This window comes from Scyliorhinus torazame, chromosome 2 (genome assembly GCF_047496885.1).
Source record: "Scyliorhinus torazame isolate Kashiwa2021f chromosome 2, sScyTor2.1, whole genome shotgun sequence".
In the NCBI taxonomy this organism is placed as follows: Eukaryota; Metazoa; Chordata; class Chondrichthyes; order Carcharhiniformes; family Scyliorhinidae; genus Scyliorhinus; species Scyliorhinus torazame.
This window is the reverse complement of record NC_092708.1, coordinates 213,705,884-213,721,824: the sequence shown is the minus strand read 5'-3', so window position 1 is coordinate 213,721,824 and position 15,941 is coordinate 213,705,884. Positions and strand designations below refer to the sequence as shown.

At 44.0% G+C, this 15,941-nt stretch overlaps 1 protein-coding gene across 2 annotated transcripts in view; it reads left to right on the top strand.

The window, feature by feature from the left end:
- Positions 1–15,941, top strand: part of LOC140395520 (uncharacterized) — a 1,079,902-nt gene that overhangs the window by 98,585 nt on the left and 965,376 nt on the right. For both annotated transcript variants that reach the window (XM_072483429.1, XM_072483418.1), the window contains one exon: positions 3,614–3,744. In XM_072483429.1, the coding sequence (XP_072339530.1) occupies positions 3,614–3,744 (131 nt within the window). The remainder of the gene's footprint in view (positions 1–3,613; positions 3,745–15,941) is intronic.

Here is a 15,941-nt window from a genome sequence, read left to right as displayed (position 1 = left end):
GGGGGAGGCGTGAATCCCACCCCGACGCCGGCTGCCCTATTCTCTGGCGCCGTTTTTTGGGCGGCGGCGTGTTTCCCGCCACGCCGGTCGGGCCATTGACAGCGCCCCCCGGCGATTTTCCGGGCCCCGATGGGCCGAGCGGCTGTCCATTTTTGGCCAGTCCCGCCAGCGTGAATTACTCACCTCATGCACAGCGGGACTTGGCAGGTGAGTATGGGGGCCCCCATGGTAGCCTGGCCTGCTATCGGAGAATTTCGCACTTTCGGGGGCTGTTCACGCTGGAGTGGTTGGCGCCGGTTTTCCTGCCGGCGTGGGGACTAAGTCCCCAGCATGGAGAATCCCGGCCCTTATTTTTATATACTTTGTCAACACTTCATTTCTGGCTATCTTGGAGGAAAAGGCAAGGAATATAACACATCTCACACACATTTACCTCTAACACACACCCCTCTGATACATACACTCACCTCTCACACACACACTCTTGGGCCCCACGGCCATGGCCCCTCTCGGCTCCTAAGGCCCCTATGACCCCTGCCTCACTCTCGGCTTGTATCGGGTCCCCAGGGCCCTGGCCTCTCTCAGCCTTGGCCCCTGTCTCTCAGATCCCCAGCATCTCTCGGCTCCTTGAAATGAAATGAATGAAAATCGCTTATTGTCGCAAGTAGGCTTCAAATGAAGTTACTGTGAGAAGCCCCTAGTCGCCACATTCCGGCACCTGTTCGGGGAGGCTGGTACGGGAATTGAACCGTGCTGCTGGCCTGCCTTGGTCTGCTTTAAAAGCCAGCGATTTAACCCCATCCCCCGCGGCCTTGGACCCTCTCCACCCTGGGCCTGCAACCCCAATCTCTCTGTGTCCACGGCCCCGGCCTTTCACTCTTGTGGATGCGACCTACTTTGCTCCGCCATCCGGTCACCTTCGCTCTCAGCCTTGCCTGTGAGTTTAAATTAATTTTTCTGGTATTTGCAGCTCGTCCAATCAGGCCACCTTGTGCGTCTATCAGTAGTCAACAACATGAAAAAAAAACCTTTGAATGTTCAAACTGGACGGACAGCTTTTTTAAAATGTTAACTGTCGGAGGGGGAACCCAATTTGAGAAACCCTGGTTTAGGCCATCAGTTACATTATGGCCCGCTATCCTCTCTGGACATGGCTCAAGGTCGAGACCCTGGGAACAGCTATAGAGTTGGTCTGTAATGAGAATTGTCACAGGAGACAAACAAACAAATGCTTTTTCAGCCTGTTCTGGAAGACCTATGCACTGTACCTTCAAGCTGTTCGCCAGATTTGTGCTCATATGCCTGCAATAATGAGGTCCAACCCTTAGCACCACCTGGGCAACAAGAGGTACAGCAGAAATACAGAGGGTGAGGATCAAGAGCAGATGGGGCATTAATACCCCTCGTTGTCAAGAGAGTTTCACCTAAACCTTCTCTCCTATCCTCAATACTCCCAAAATTGTTACCACCATCCTACTCCCACTATCTTTTTACAATCCAACCTAATGGGTCTTGTCATTTCCTCACTATAAATGTAAACAATCATCAAATCCAAAATAAAATCAAATTGATTAATTAAATTCCATTTCCATCCAACTGTGAACATAATTGATTAAGAATTATTCTTGTGGAACCCCTCCTTAGTGCATGTCTTGAGTGGTAGTTTTCCTATCCTGGTACCCCAATAAAGTGCAACCCCAGTGACATAACTTGGGAGGTGGAAGAAGCTGCTTATCTTCTAGTGAGGACAATGTAATTGGTTGTGCTGGATCCTGATGGTTCATTGCAGCATGTTTGTGGGGTGGAGCATAGTTTATTTTTAAAAATATCATTCATTAAATACCCTTGAAATACATTTACATTCAGAACTTGAATGTCGCTGAGAAAAAGATGCTGCCGTAGCTTTTCCTCTTGCACTCATCAGGAGATTTGCAAGGATACTAAATCTAAAGGGAACAACAATTTATACTTGATGAGAAGAGAATGCTGATTGGATGACAAGCAGACACTGATTGGTAGAGGCAGATGCCATGGAGAATGCACCAGTAGAAACTGTCAAGCTTTATTTAAATTAAAACCTGGCAAATAGACTGGTTGTGGCATTGTCTCAGAGAATGGCTGTCATCTATTTTGTTCAGTTGAAACAGGTGCAGTTTATGTACATATCCTTTTTGTTCCAATAACAGGGCCCTGTGTATTAATTGTGAGGGACTAAGACCTCACACTGTATAGTTTTACAATATATATATATAGATACTCCCATGGCTTTTTCAGAAATTTTTAATACTGAAAATAAAATTCTTGAGATCCCTCAACCTTCCGTTCAATTCATGATGGTTGAAATATTTCGCTATCTCAGGGACCTAGGCGAGGGATCTAAATCCTCTTTCAAACACGGTGTGGAGAGGTGGGAGTCATGTGACATGGCCTCTGGCTTGTGAAAGGCTAAGCTCGCTCTGTTGTTAGCCATCTACCTGGCAGCCTAACAGAAAAGAAGTTTTGCCCAGGTTGAACACCTGTCGCTAACTAAACGGCTTCTGGAAATTCTGTACCATCACCCATAAGACTGATTCATATCTGTTCATCCATCTTATCATGTAAAGTCAACTCCACTGGAAAAGTGAATTACCTAACATCAGTTTTCAGCCCACAGACGTCCATGAAGCAATAATTCATTGGACTTTGATCCTGGACTCTGGAATCCTTGTAAACTGTGCAAGAAAAAAACTTTGATATGGGTCTTTTTCTAGCAATACACTTCTTTCAACTGGATCCTTATAAAAACAACCAATTACTTAAAGTGCTTAATCCTTTATTAAAGAAACATTTCAATTCATAGTCCCACTTCAAAGAGTATATAACCATTTCGAGCTATCAATAAAACTGAATGGAAGGTACTCTACTGTGATAATGGAAAGTTATGAAATCAGTCATTTAATTCAAACCATCCAGACATTTTTTTTCAATGGTTTAAAAGGCAGGAGTTTTAAATACCTTGATAGCTTGACAGTTCATTTTGGCAGTTCATTTTGACACATCTGATAATTGTGTTTTATAGTTAAGCACATAGGAAATAGGAGCAGAAACTGACCAATCAGCCCCTTGAGTCTGCTGCGTATTCAATAATGTAGCTCACCTAACTCAATATTGAGTAGACAGCATTATTAATAATAATAATCTTTTATTGTTACAAGTATGAAGTTACTGTGAAAAGCCCCTAGTCGCCACATGTTCGGGTAAGCCGGTGTGGGAATTGAACCCGTGCTGCTGGCCTTGTTCTGCATTACAGACTAGCTGTCTAGCCCACTGAGCTAAACAGGCCCTCATCTGCCTCCTTGGATGCCACAAGCAGGCATCTGAATTTATTTTTTGAAAGAATAATTCCGTGTGATGAGCCCAAGAGAACATCCAAAGAGATCATATTTGAGCACTTATATGTGAGCAGAAAATTTCTGTAAATATTTTATATGGTGGCATGGTAGATATTTTTTATGTATGTTTGGTCCTAGACTATCATGTAGGTTTGGGAATTTGTGACCTTCTATTAATAAACTACTTGCAATATGCATAAACAAACCTTTCAATATAATAATATAAGTCTACATTTTCACAGGAACTGCGAAGGATTCTGGATTTAGGGCATTTCACTGCAGCGCTGAACTTAACCTGGAATATGAAAAATGCTGACTACAATGTGGCTGTTATCAAGAAGTGCATCCAACTTCTGGACTCTGGGATGATTAGGTAATGTTTTCCAATTGGATTTTAGGACATCTGCATCATTTTTTACCAAGTTAGAAATTGCAATTCGATTTATTCCAATTTACTCATCTTTTCTCGCCAAAGTAATTAAAGGTACTATTTTACTTTGGGGTATAATTTTAAAGGTATCAGATATCTGGAACCTCATCTACATACCAACTTATTATGTGTTATTCTCAAAAGTGTAACGGCCCTTCCTGTTGATTCCCTTATTTCCCATTTCTTTTACTTTGTGGTTATCATTTTGATCCATGGATATTTAATGCACATATACCTTGAAATCGAGCAGGGGAAGTGAGGAAATCTAAAGTTGTAAAATAGTACACTGCGCTATTGGAGATTTAGCTTTTGAACTGCAGAATTCAGACTTTCTGGCACCCAAGAGATCTGAGTGATTTGGTTTGATTGGTTGGCTGGTGACCAGTGAATTGGCCAAAAGGCCGTGTTCTGCCTGTGTGGGATGATTTTCAGATAACTCAGGAAGAGACAGTTGGATCCTGGATGCAGAGAGGAGAAGCTGTGCTCTTCTCTCTCTCTCTCTTTTCCAGAAATCTGCTGTTTTCCGAAACTGCAGAGAGGTTTTGAGACTAGGATGAATCTACAGTAAAACCATTACAGCCTGAAAGCAAAAACCTCTAACTGAAGGTCTCGACTGAAGAAAGGTGTTTGGAAGATATCTGTCTGAAAATAGACTTATATCCTTTTTATTTTTCTTCACACCCATCTTTCACCTCTGTGTTTGTCTGTCTTGTGTGTGTGTAGAGGGCGGGGGCAGGTTAAACAGGGGGGTTTAGGAATTAGATAATACAAAGAACAAACAAAGAACAAAGAAATGTACAGCACAGGAACAGGCCCTTTGGCCCTCCAAGCCCGTGCCGACCATGCTGCCCGACTAAACTACAATCTTCTACACTTCCTGGGTCCGTATCCTTCTATTCCCATCTTATTCATATATCTGTCAAGATGCCCCTTAAATGTCCCTATCGTCCCTGCTTCCACTACCTCCTCCGGTAGCGAGTTCCAGGCACCCACTACCCTCTGCGTAAAAAACTTGCCTCGTACATCTACTCTAAACCTTGCCCCTCTCACCTTAAACCTATGCCCCCTAGTAATTGACCCCTCTACCCTGGGGAAAAGCCTCTGACTATCCACTCTGTCTATGCCCCTCATAATTTTGTATACCTCTATCAGGTCTCCCCTCAACCTCCTTCGTTCCAGTGAGAACAAACCGAGTTTATTCAATCGCTCCTCATAGCTAATGCCCTCCATACCAGGCAACATTCTGGTAAATCTCTTCTGCACCCTCTCTAAAGCCTCCACATCCTTCTGGTAGTGTGGCGACCAGAATTGAACACTATACTCCAAGTGTGGCCAAACTAAGGTTCTATACAGCTGCAACATGACTTGCCAATTCTTATACTCAATGCCCCGGCCAATGAAGGCAAGCATGCCGTATGCCTTCTTGACTACCTTCTCCACCTGTGTTGCCCCTTTCAATGACCTGTGGACCTGTACTCCTAGATCTCTTTGACTTTCAATACTCTTGAGGGTTCTACCATTCACTGTATATTCCCTACCTGCATTAGACCTTCCAAAATGCATTACCTCACATTTGTCCGGATTAAACTCCATCTGCCATCTCTCCGCCCAAGTCTCCAGTCAATCTAAATCCTGCTGTATCCTCCGACAGTCCGCATTGCTATCCGCAATTCCACCAACCTTTGTGTCGTCTGCAAACTTACTAATCAGACCAGTTACATTTTCCTCCAAATCATTTATATATACGAATAGTTAGACAATAGTTAGACAGTTGTATGTTCTGCCTATTTACTCATAATGTGGAGATGCCGGTGTTGGACTGGGGTGAGCACAGTAAGAAGTCTTACAACACCAGGTTAAAGTCCAACGGTTTGTTTCGATATCACTAGCTTTCGGAGCGCTGCTCCTTCCTCAGGTGAATGAAGAGGTATGTTCCAGAAACATATATAGACAGATACAAAGATGCCAGACAATGCTTGGAATGCGAGCATTAGACGGTGATTAAATCTTTACAGATCCAGAGATGAGGTAATTATAGATCATAGAATTTTCAGTGCAGAAGGAGGCCATACGGCCCATCGAGTCTGCACCGGCTCTTGGTCACCGCACAGACAGTGACCCAAGACGGAATCGAACCTGGGACCCTGGAGCTGTGAAGCAGTTGTGCTATCCACAATGCTACCGTGCTGCCCTTAAAAAAATATGAGAACTCCTCCCCGGGTCTGGTGGTATGTGGCGGAGTATTAACATTGCAGAGTAGCTACCCACCAGGTACGCGGTACATACTCGTGCGACTCAGCCAACGTTGTCTACCTCATACGCTGCAGGAAAGGATGTCCCGAAGAGTGGTACATTGGTGAGACCATGCAGACGCTGCAACAACGAATGAATGGACATCGCGCGACAATCACCAGGCAGGAATGTTCCCTTCCAGTCGGGGAACACTTCAGCAGTCAAGGGCATTCAGCCTCTGATCTCCGGATAAGCGTTCTCCACGGCGGCCTTCAGGACGCGCGACAACGCAGAATCGGCGAGCAGAAACTTATACCCAAGTTCCGCACACATGAGTGCGGCCTCAACCGGGACCTGGGATTCATGTCGCATTACATTCACCCCCACCATCTGGCCTGCGAAATCCTACCAACTGTCCTGGCTTGACACAACTCACACCTCTTTAACCTGGGGTTACCTCATCTCTGGATCTGTAAAGATTTAATCACCTGCTAATGCTCGCATTCCAAGCATTGTATGGCGACTTTGAATCTGTCTATATATATGTTTCTGGAACAGACCTCTTCATTCACCTAAGGAAGGAGCAGCGCTCCGAAAGCTAGTGATATGAAAATAAACCTGTTGGACTTTAACCTGGTGTTGTAAGACTTCTTACCATATTTACTCATAGTTATTGCTTTAATAAAAAAATAATTGTGTTTAAATTTACAAAACCTGTGACAGTAGTTATTGGGTAGCCAATAGAGACTTCGGGTATTTTCTATGAATTAATTGTTAATTTCAATTATGTTGCGACTCCGGGTCATGTGGGGTTGGAATTGACTGCGCTCTAACTCAGGGTGTCACAACAACACTGAGTGTTGGAATCTTGTTATCATCCAAAGTCCACTTTCCTTCAGATGTCACCAAATAGCAATCAAGATATCTAGATTATTTTGCCATTCAAAGATCATGCGATTACTGAGGGTGTGATTCAATGGGAAAAAAAAAATCTATGTCCAGTCTGGGCACGTTTAACAGTGACAGCAGTGCTGATCAGCAACCCTCTATTCAATGGCACTTTGTTGTTTTCTTTGGCCTCAGAGAGTTTCTCTCCACTATGGCTGCACTTTAGTCATTTCCTGCAGGTGAGCCTTGCAGATCTGGATGCCATTTTGTCTAGCTGCCAGAGGCTACAGCCACAGCAGTGAAGGCTCATCTGAAACCCACCCTTTAATCCCTGTTTTTTCATTCCTCTCCAACCCTTACCCTGTGTCTGTCTTGTGTGTGCCTGGGTGGGGGTGGGACTGGGTCTTGCGATTAGGTAGTCTGGTAGACTATTATCCTGTTATTTCCTTATATATTCATCTCTTTATATTAATAATCAGTTTGAATAATGTTTCACTTATAAATCTGGTGTCTGTAACTCATTGGAGCAGTCAAGGGTTAAAGATCTTCGGAAAATGCAAATTAGTGGTTAATTCATTTATGTTAAGACTCCGGGGTCTGTGGGACTGGAATTGACTGCACACTCACCTAGGGTGTCGTAACAAGAGATATACATGCGCTACAAGCAACAGGGCCCAATGCATGCTGTATCCAGGCAGAGGCAATAGTTGGGGGGGGGGGGGGGGGGGAATTGTCTTATCTTTCTTAAAAAGACCCAATAAGTGCTTGTGGTCGGTAAATGTTATGAAACACCTGCCAGAGACGCACTGGTGATTTTTTTTAAACACGACTGCCAAGCCCTCCTTCTCAATTTGAGAATACCTTCACTCAGCATCTGAGAAAGTCCTGGATGCATAGGCGATGGGTGGGAAAGTACCGCCGCAAACACATAAGGGGTAGCATCACATGTCAAGATGAGCTCCATTTTGGGGTCGAAATAGGCCAATAAATTGGACAATAGCAGCTGTTGCTTTCCTTTCTCGAAGGCCTCCACCTGTGACACTTCCCAAGATAATTTATGATACTTTCGCAGCAGTATAGGGGAGACAGCGAGGAGGCCAAATTCAGGATAAGCTTCCCATAATAATTGACTAAACCCAGGAAGGATTTCAATTCTGTGGTGTTTCTTGGAGTTAGTGCTTTGTCCTCCACTGGATGTAGACCTTTTGTATCCACCCGATAGTCCAAATAGGTCACTTCGCTTGGAAAATGCATTTTTCCCTTTTTAGATGTACCCAAGCTTTTGAAAATCGCCTTTAGAGTTCTTCTAGGTGTGCCAAGTGCTCTCGTTCTGAAGTCCCCGTGACCAAATTGTCATCCAAGTATACCGCCACTTTAGCATGGAGTAAGTTCTCTATGAACCATTGGAATATGGCACACGCTGACGAGACCCCGAAGGGCAAGTGAGTTTAGGCCCTTGTGCATGTTGGTTATAATATATTTGTGGGAAGGCTCATCTAATTCGAGTTGAAGATATGTGTGGCTCATATTTAACTTAATAGAATTTATAGAATTTATTTCAGTGCAGAAGGAGGCCATTCGGCCCATCGAATCTGCACTGGCCCTTGGAAAGAGCACTCCACCCGAGCCCACACCTTCAACCTATCCCTGTAACCCCACTTAACCTTTTTGAACACTAAGGGCAATTGATCATGGACAATTGACCTAAGCTGCACATCTTTGGACTGTGGGAGGAAACCGGAGGAAACGCAGGGGGAGAACGTGCAGACTCCACACAGACAGTGACCCAAGCTGGGAATTGAACCTGGACCCTGGAGCTGTGAAGCAACAGTACTAATCACTGTGCTACTGTGCTGCCCACTTTTCTGAACACCGTTGTCAAATTTCATCTCAACTGTCCTTTCTTAAAGGAGAACAATCTCATATTTGCCATTCTATCTACCAAACTGAAGTCTTTCATCCCCAGAACTATTTCTGTTAATCTTTTCTGTATCCTTGCCAATGTCTTCACATCCTTCAGAACCGGACACAATACTTCAGCTGAAGCTGAACCTGTATCAAACCTTGTTGTATTCGCATCAAAAAATTAAATCAAATAAACTAAAGACAATTTACTCTTAACAAATCATGGCAGGCTTTCCTTAATTAATCCACATTTGTCCAAGATTATCATTTCTAAAAGCTTTCCCACCACAAAGATAAAATTAATGGCCCCTAGTTGTTGGGCTGATTCTTACACCCTTTTCTGAAAAGCATGTAACATTGGCAATTCTCCAGTCCCTGGATCTAAGGTGGATTGGAAGATTATGGCCAATGCCACCGCTACTTCTAACTTTACTTGCCCAGCATCCTCAGATGCATTTGATACAGGCCTGGAGCCTGTAAACGTACAGCCAGGCTTTCTAATATCTTCTCTTTGTCTATTTTCATCTCTATATTTGGATTAGAAGCAACCACACCCTCAGGGGAATAAACATTCCTCAAGAAGTAACTTTTATTTTCCACATGTACTTGGTCACACAACACAAACAGGTGAAGCAGTGTTGGGCATTATTGCCTGCACAGTCAATGAATTGCATAAAAGTGTCATAATAAGTGGACTATGTGAAATTTAAATAAATCACCCTCATATTGCATTGGCATTGAGGCCAGATTGTAGTTTTGAATTATTTCAAACGATCACCGCACCATTATGAAATAAAATTAGGAAATTAAACAAGAACTTGCCAGTTTGAATTTTTAAAAATAAATTTAGAGTACCCAATTTTTTTTTTCCAATTAAGGGGCAATTTAGTGTGGCCAATCCACCTAACCTGCATATCTTTGGGTTGGGGGAGAATGTGCAAACTCCATACGGACAGTGACCCAGGGCCGGGATACAAACCCGGGTCCTCAGCGCCGCAGTCCCAGTGCTAATCATAGCGCTACAAGTTGAAGTTTGGTTTTGATTTTGCGTAGTGAGTGGAGGGATAAATAATGTGCCCTCCACCCCCTCCCATGACTTTACATACAATTTTAAGTTGACATAGAATTGTATTGAACTACATAAAAGTGATACTTTTTACAAATGCGTCATTATTGATTAGTTGTACCACTCTTCACTGTCAAATACAAGATGAAATTCAATAGCTGGCACTGACAAGAGTTCACAAACTCTAAAACTGGCTGTACATGCACGAATGGAATCCCATGATATCGCACTCCACTACTTCACAAACTTAGTGGAAGCCTGTCCACCTGATAGCTTGGCATAAAGGTCTTTCATTCACGGCAAGGAGTACCTATCCAGTTTGGAAACCTATTTGACCTTATAATCCCCACAGAGGCAGACTGATTTGTCTGGCTTAAGGACGGGGTTGACAGATGCTGCTCACCCTGCGAATTGCATGGGTCTTATTATGCCTAGATTGAGAATAACTCATCCAAAACTATCCCTAAAAGCTGGGTATAAAGGGCCAAAAACCAGAAGCTCTAGCAGGAGCCACCCAACATGCGACCTCCACCTACATGTTGCCACCGGAAGTCTGCCTCTCTGGTGTTGACGCCACCAGGGTTCACGCAAAGTGCCCTGTCCTCACTGTAAAATTGGGATGCTAGCCAATGACACTTGCCTGCGACATGGCACATGTACCAATGGGATTCTACTCGGCGGCTGTGAAATGCTCATAAGAGCAGGAGTAGACCATCTGACCCCTCAAAACTGCTCCATCATTCAATAACATCATGGCTGATGTTATTATGTACTCAGCTCCACTTACCCGCCTGCTCACCATAACCATTAATTCCTTTACTGTTCAAAAATCTATCTATCTTTGCCTTAAAAATGCATTCGAAGAGGTAGCCTCAACTGCTTCACTGGGCAAGAAATTCCACAGATTCACAATCCTTTAGGTGAAGAAGTTCCTCAACTCAGTCCTAAATCTGCTCTCCCTTAATATGAGGCTATACCTCTAGTTCTAGTTCCAACAGGCAGTAGAAACAACCTCCCTGCTTCTATCTTATCTATTCCCTTCATAATTTTATATGTTTCTGTACGGTTCCCCCCCATTCTTCTAAATTCCAACGAGCATAGTCCCAGTCTACTCAGTCTCTCGTCATAAGCCAATCCTCTCATCTCTGAAATCAACCTAGTGAATCTCTTCTGCATCCCCTACAGTGACAGTATATCCTTTCTCAAGAAAGGAGGCCAAAACTGTACACGTACTCCAGGTGTGGCCTCACCAGCACCCTATGCAACTGCAACATAACCTCACTGTTTTTAAACTCCATCCCTCTAGCAATGAAGGACAAAATTCTATTTGCCTTCTTAATTACCTGTTGCACCTGCAATCCAACTTTTTGCGATTCATGCATAAGGATACCCGCATTCCTCTGCACAGCAGCATGCTGCAATTTTTTACCATTTAAATAATAGTCCATTTTTTTGTTATTCCTACCAAAATGGGTGACCTCACATTTACCAGCATTGTCCTCCATCTGCCAGACCTTGCTCAATCAAACTATTCATATCCCTCTGCAGACTTTCAGAGTCCTCTGCACATTTTGCTGTACCACTCATCTTAGTGTCATCTGCAAACTTTGACACTTGGTCCCCAACTCCAAATCATCGATGTGAATTGTAAACAATTGTGGTCCAAACACTGATCCCTGAGGCACACCACTAGCCACTAATCGTCAACCAGAAAAACACCCATTTACCACCACTCTTTGCTTTCTGTTAGTTAACCAATCCTCTATCCGTGCTAAGACATTACCCGTAACACCGTGCACCCTTATCGTGTGCAGCAGCCTTTTGTACTGCACCTTGTCGAATGCCTTCTGGAAATCCAGATACACTACATCCATCAGTTCCCCAGTGTCTACCATGCTCGTAATGTCCTCAAAGAATTCATATAATTAACAATGCAATTCCCTATTAGCCCTGTGTGGTCTGAGGCTGTTTGTGGTCAGTGGGAGTTAAAGTGTCCTGCATCAAATTACCACAGACAGAGCTCCACCCTGGGGGTGTTCGGTGGGATGGATCGGCAGCAGCTGCTGTTGCCCCTGTTATTTATTTTAAAAATATTTTTATCAAGGCATTTATATCTTTAGATCAAACACAACCACAACCAAAAGAAGAAATTCCAAACAGGAATTCACATAACAAATAAATAACTAACACTCCACCGTCCCACCCTCCCTGCGGTTACCCTCCACCGACCCTAATTCCTTTTTTAACCCTAGAATCCCTCCTCCCCGATCCCCTGCTAATTTCTTAACTATCCTTGAAGAAATCGATAAACGGCTTCCATCTCTGGGCAAACCCACCCACAGTCCCTCTCAAGGCAAACTTGATTTTTTCCAGCCTGAGGAATTCCGCGAGGTCTCTCACCCACACCCCTGGTTTTGGCAGCCCCACATCCCTCCATTCCAGCAGGATCCGTCTCCGGGCTACCATGGAGGCAAAGGCCAAAACATTGGCCTCTCTCACCCCCTGGACTCCCGGGTCTTCCGACAGTGGACTCGGGACCACCTTCACCCCTAACACCTTAGACATAATGTCAGCAAACCCCCGCCAGAATCCCTCCAGTTTAGAACAGGCACAAAACATATGGACATGGTTCGCGGGCCAAGACACACCCTGCCCCACCTATCCTCCACCCTCTCAAAAAACCTGCTCATTCTGACCACCATCATTTGCGCTCTGTGGACTATCTTGAATTGAATAAGGCTAAGCCTAGCACACAAAATGGATGCATTCACTCTCCTCAGAGCCTCCTCCCATACCCCAGCCTCCAACTCCCTCCCCAGCTCTTCCTCTAACTTCTGCTTAACTTCTATCGGGGCGCCCTCAGTCCATTAATTCTTTGTAAATCTCCGACTCCCTGCCCTCGCCAACCCCTGTTTTCAACACCACCTTTTCTTGCAACCGCGGGGGTGGCAGGTCGGCAAAGGATGGCACCTGCTTCCTCACATAATCCCGCACCTGTAGATACCGGAACCCATTTCCGCTAGGCAGCTCATACTCCTCTACCAATCCCTCCAAGCTCAAAACGATGCTCCCCATGAGTAGGTCGTCAAACCACTCAATGCCCGCCTGCCGCCATCCCCGGAACTCCGCGTATAGCCCCCCCCCCCGCCCCCAAGCAAACCTGCGATTCCTGCAAGTCAGTGCCAATGCCAAGGCACTCTCCAGCCTCAGGATCCGCCGCCACTGTCCCCACACCCTCAGGGCCGCAACCATCACCGGACTTGTGGAATACTTGGCCAGCGAGAATGGCAGAGGGGTAGTCAGCTAGTGTCGTTACATGAGGCTGCCTCCATCCGCTCCCACACCGACTCATCCTCCATTACCCACTTCCTGACCATGGCTATATTTGCTGCCCAGTAGTAGTTCATCAAATTTGGCAAAGCCCCCCCCCCCACCTGCCCCCTCTTTGGTCTTTCCCGCAATCTGACCGGTTTGCACAAATCCGCAATGCGGCCATTAGATCAAACCCATTATGCCAAACTTAACAACCCTTGCTTCATCTACACTTGGAACTAATGTGTAGAGTTGGGATCAACATCTCGACATAAGTGTGAGCAAAGAAGATTAACAAGGATTATACCAGAACTGCAAATGCATATCCTTCATGAAAGACTGGCTCTCTTTTCTTGGAAAGAGATGGTTGAGCAGTGATCTATTAGAGATCTTGATTAAAGTGTCATGCGAGAGTGCCTTTAAGAACTGGATGTTTAAGCAATGTACCTTTAAGAAAACAGTGATGTCATAGAGTGGGTGGAGCTCAGCTCAGTTCAGCCATTTTGTATTTTGGTTTTTAGTTTCAGTTTTAAAAAATGCCTGGCTGTTTTGCTGTGAGTTGATTAAAAGGAGAAAGCCAGTTTGAGACAGCAGCTTGAGAAGTTCTGGTTTGCTGTGAGTTGCTTGAAGGGAGAAAGCCAGGTGGAAAAAGCAGCGTGGGAGTGTCTGTGTGTGTCCAGAGAGCTGCATGGAGAAAGCAAGGTGCTGGAGCTGAAGTCACCCAAGCTAATATATCTCTGCCATTCTACAGAAAATATATATATCCTTTAACCTGATGTGATAGTGTTTAAAGGTGTTAAGTCTCTTGGAAGTTTGAAGGAACAGTTTAAGGAGTTATTTACTGTTGCAATATTTTCTGAGTTATCTTTGAAGGAAGGGGTGTTTAGAGATCCAATGTTTATTTAAGATGTTAAGTTGAGTTCATGGGATAAACAGTGTTTTGTGTTTAAAAACCCACGTGGCCATAATTGTAATCCCACACCTAGGGAAAAAGCCGCGTGCTCGGAAAAGCAACAAATCCGTTAAAGGGAGAGGTTGGTTGAACTCCATGATACATTTTGGGGTTCTGAAAGGCCTCGCCCATAACAATTGGGGGCTCGAGGGGGATAAACATCTATCTATTGGATTGGCTTTTGTGAACTTAAAGACAGTGAAGGATTGTTGCTTTTCCAGTGTGGTAATTTAGTTTAAGTGGGGAGAGTGTTGTGAACAATTGCTCTTTCAGAGGCTCAGAAGTTTTTGGGGGTGGAGAATGTCACACGTAGTACTTTACGGACAGAAACGAAGAGCAGACTGTTAGATTTGGCAAGAACATTGCACTTAACATTACCTGACAAAATGCGAAAAGATGAGGTAATTATGGCGGTGGTTAAGCATTTAAAGTTGCCTGAGATAGAGTTTGACTCATTGGAAATGGCAAAAATCCAGTTGCAAATTAAACCAATGGAACATGAGAAAGAATTAAAGCGGCTTGCATACGAGAGTGAGAGAGAGGAAATGAAAGAGCAAGAGAGAGAGAGGAAAACGAAAGAGAAAGAGAGAGAGAGAGGAAAAAGAAAAGGAGAGAGAAGAAAGGAGAAAAGAAAGAATAGCCCTAGCAGAACAAAGCAGAAAAGAAATGGAGATACAGATCAGGGAAAAAGATAAAGAGAGGGAGTTTGAACTTCAGAAAATGGCCATGAAACATGACAACCAGTTAAAATTGGCAGACGTAAAGGGAAACGTACAGTTGGATGATAGTGACGAGGATAGTGAGAAAGAGCTTCATAGTCAAAGGCTTGGTGAGGATCTATTTAAATATGTCCAAGCTTTTCCAAGGTTTGACGAGAAGGAAGTGGAAGCCTTTTTCATTTCATTTGAGAAGGTAGCTAAACAAATGAAATGGCCACAGAACATATGGGTGTTACTGATTCAAACAAAGCTGGTAGGTAGAGCTAGTGAAGTGTTTGCATCACTACCGGAGGAGGTATCTGGGATGTATGAGGAGGTGAAGAAATCCATCTTAAGTGCTTATGAGCTAATACCTGAAGCTTACAGACAAAGGTTTAGAAATTTAAGGAAAGAATTTGGTCAAACATACATGGAGTTTGAAAGGCTCAAACAGAATAATTTTGATCGGTGGATAAGGGCTTTGAAAGTAGACCAAACGTATGAAGCTCTCAGAGAAATTATACTTTCGGAGGAGCTTAAAAATTCAATTCCTGATGTAGTGAGAACTCATGTGGAAGAACAGAGGGTTAAAACTGCGAGATTAGCAGCGGAAATGGCAGATGATTATGAATTAGTTCATAAATCAAAGATTGGTTTCCGACATCAGTTTCAGCCGGTGAGGGATAGAAATTGGGGACATGAGAAATACTCAAGTGGTAAAGGTAAAGGTGATCTGATGGGAGACAATAACGAGAGTGTACCTCAGATTAAAAAAGAAATCCAGGAAGATGGAAAATAAATGAAAAGTTTCAAATGTTTTCACTGTGATAAACTGGGCCATGTAAAGTCACAGAGTTGGTGGTTGAAGAAAAGCACTGGGAAGACTGATGTGGTAAAACAGGATAATACACTGGGGTTTGTTAGAGTGGTAAAGGTAGGCCCAAGGGAAGCGAAGGAGATGCAAACGATTGTACAGCCTGGTCAAGAAGTGATTGTTAAGAAGGTGCCAGATGTATTTAAAGAATTTACTTGTGTGGGTAAAGTTTACTCATATGTATCAGGAGGAGCATGTAAAGAAGTCACAATT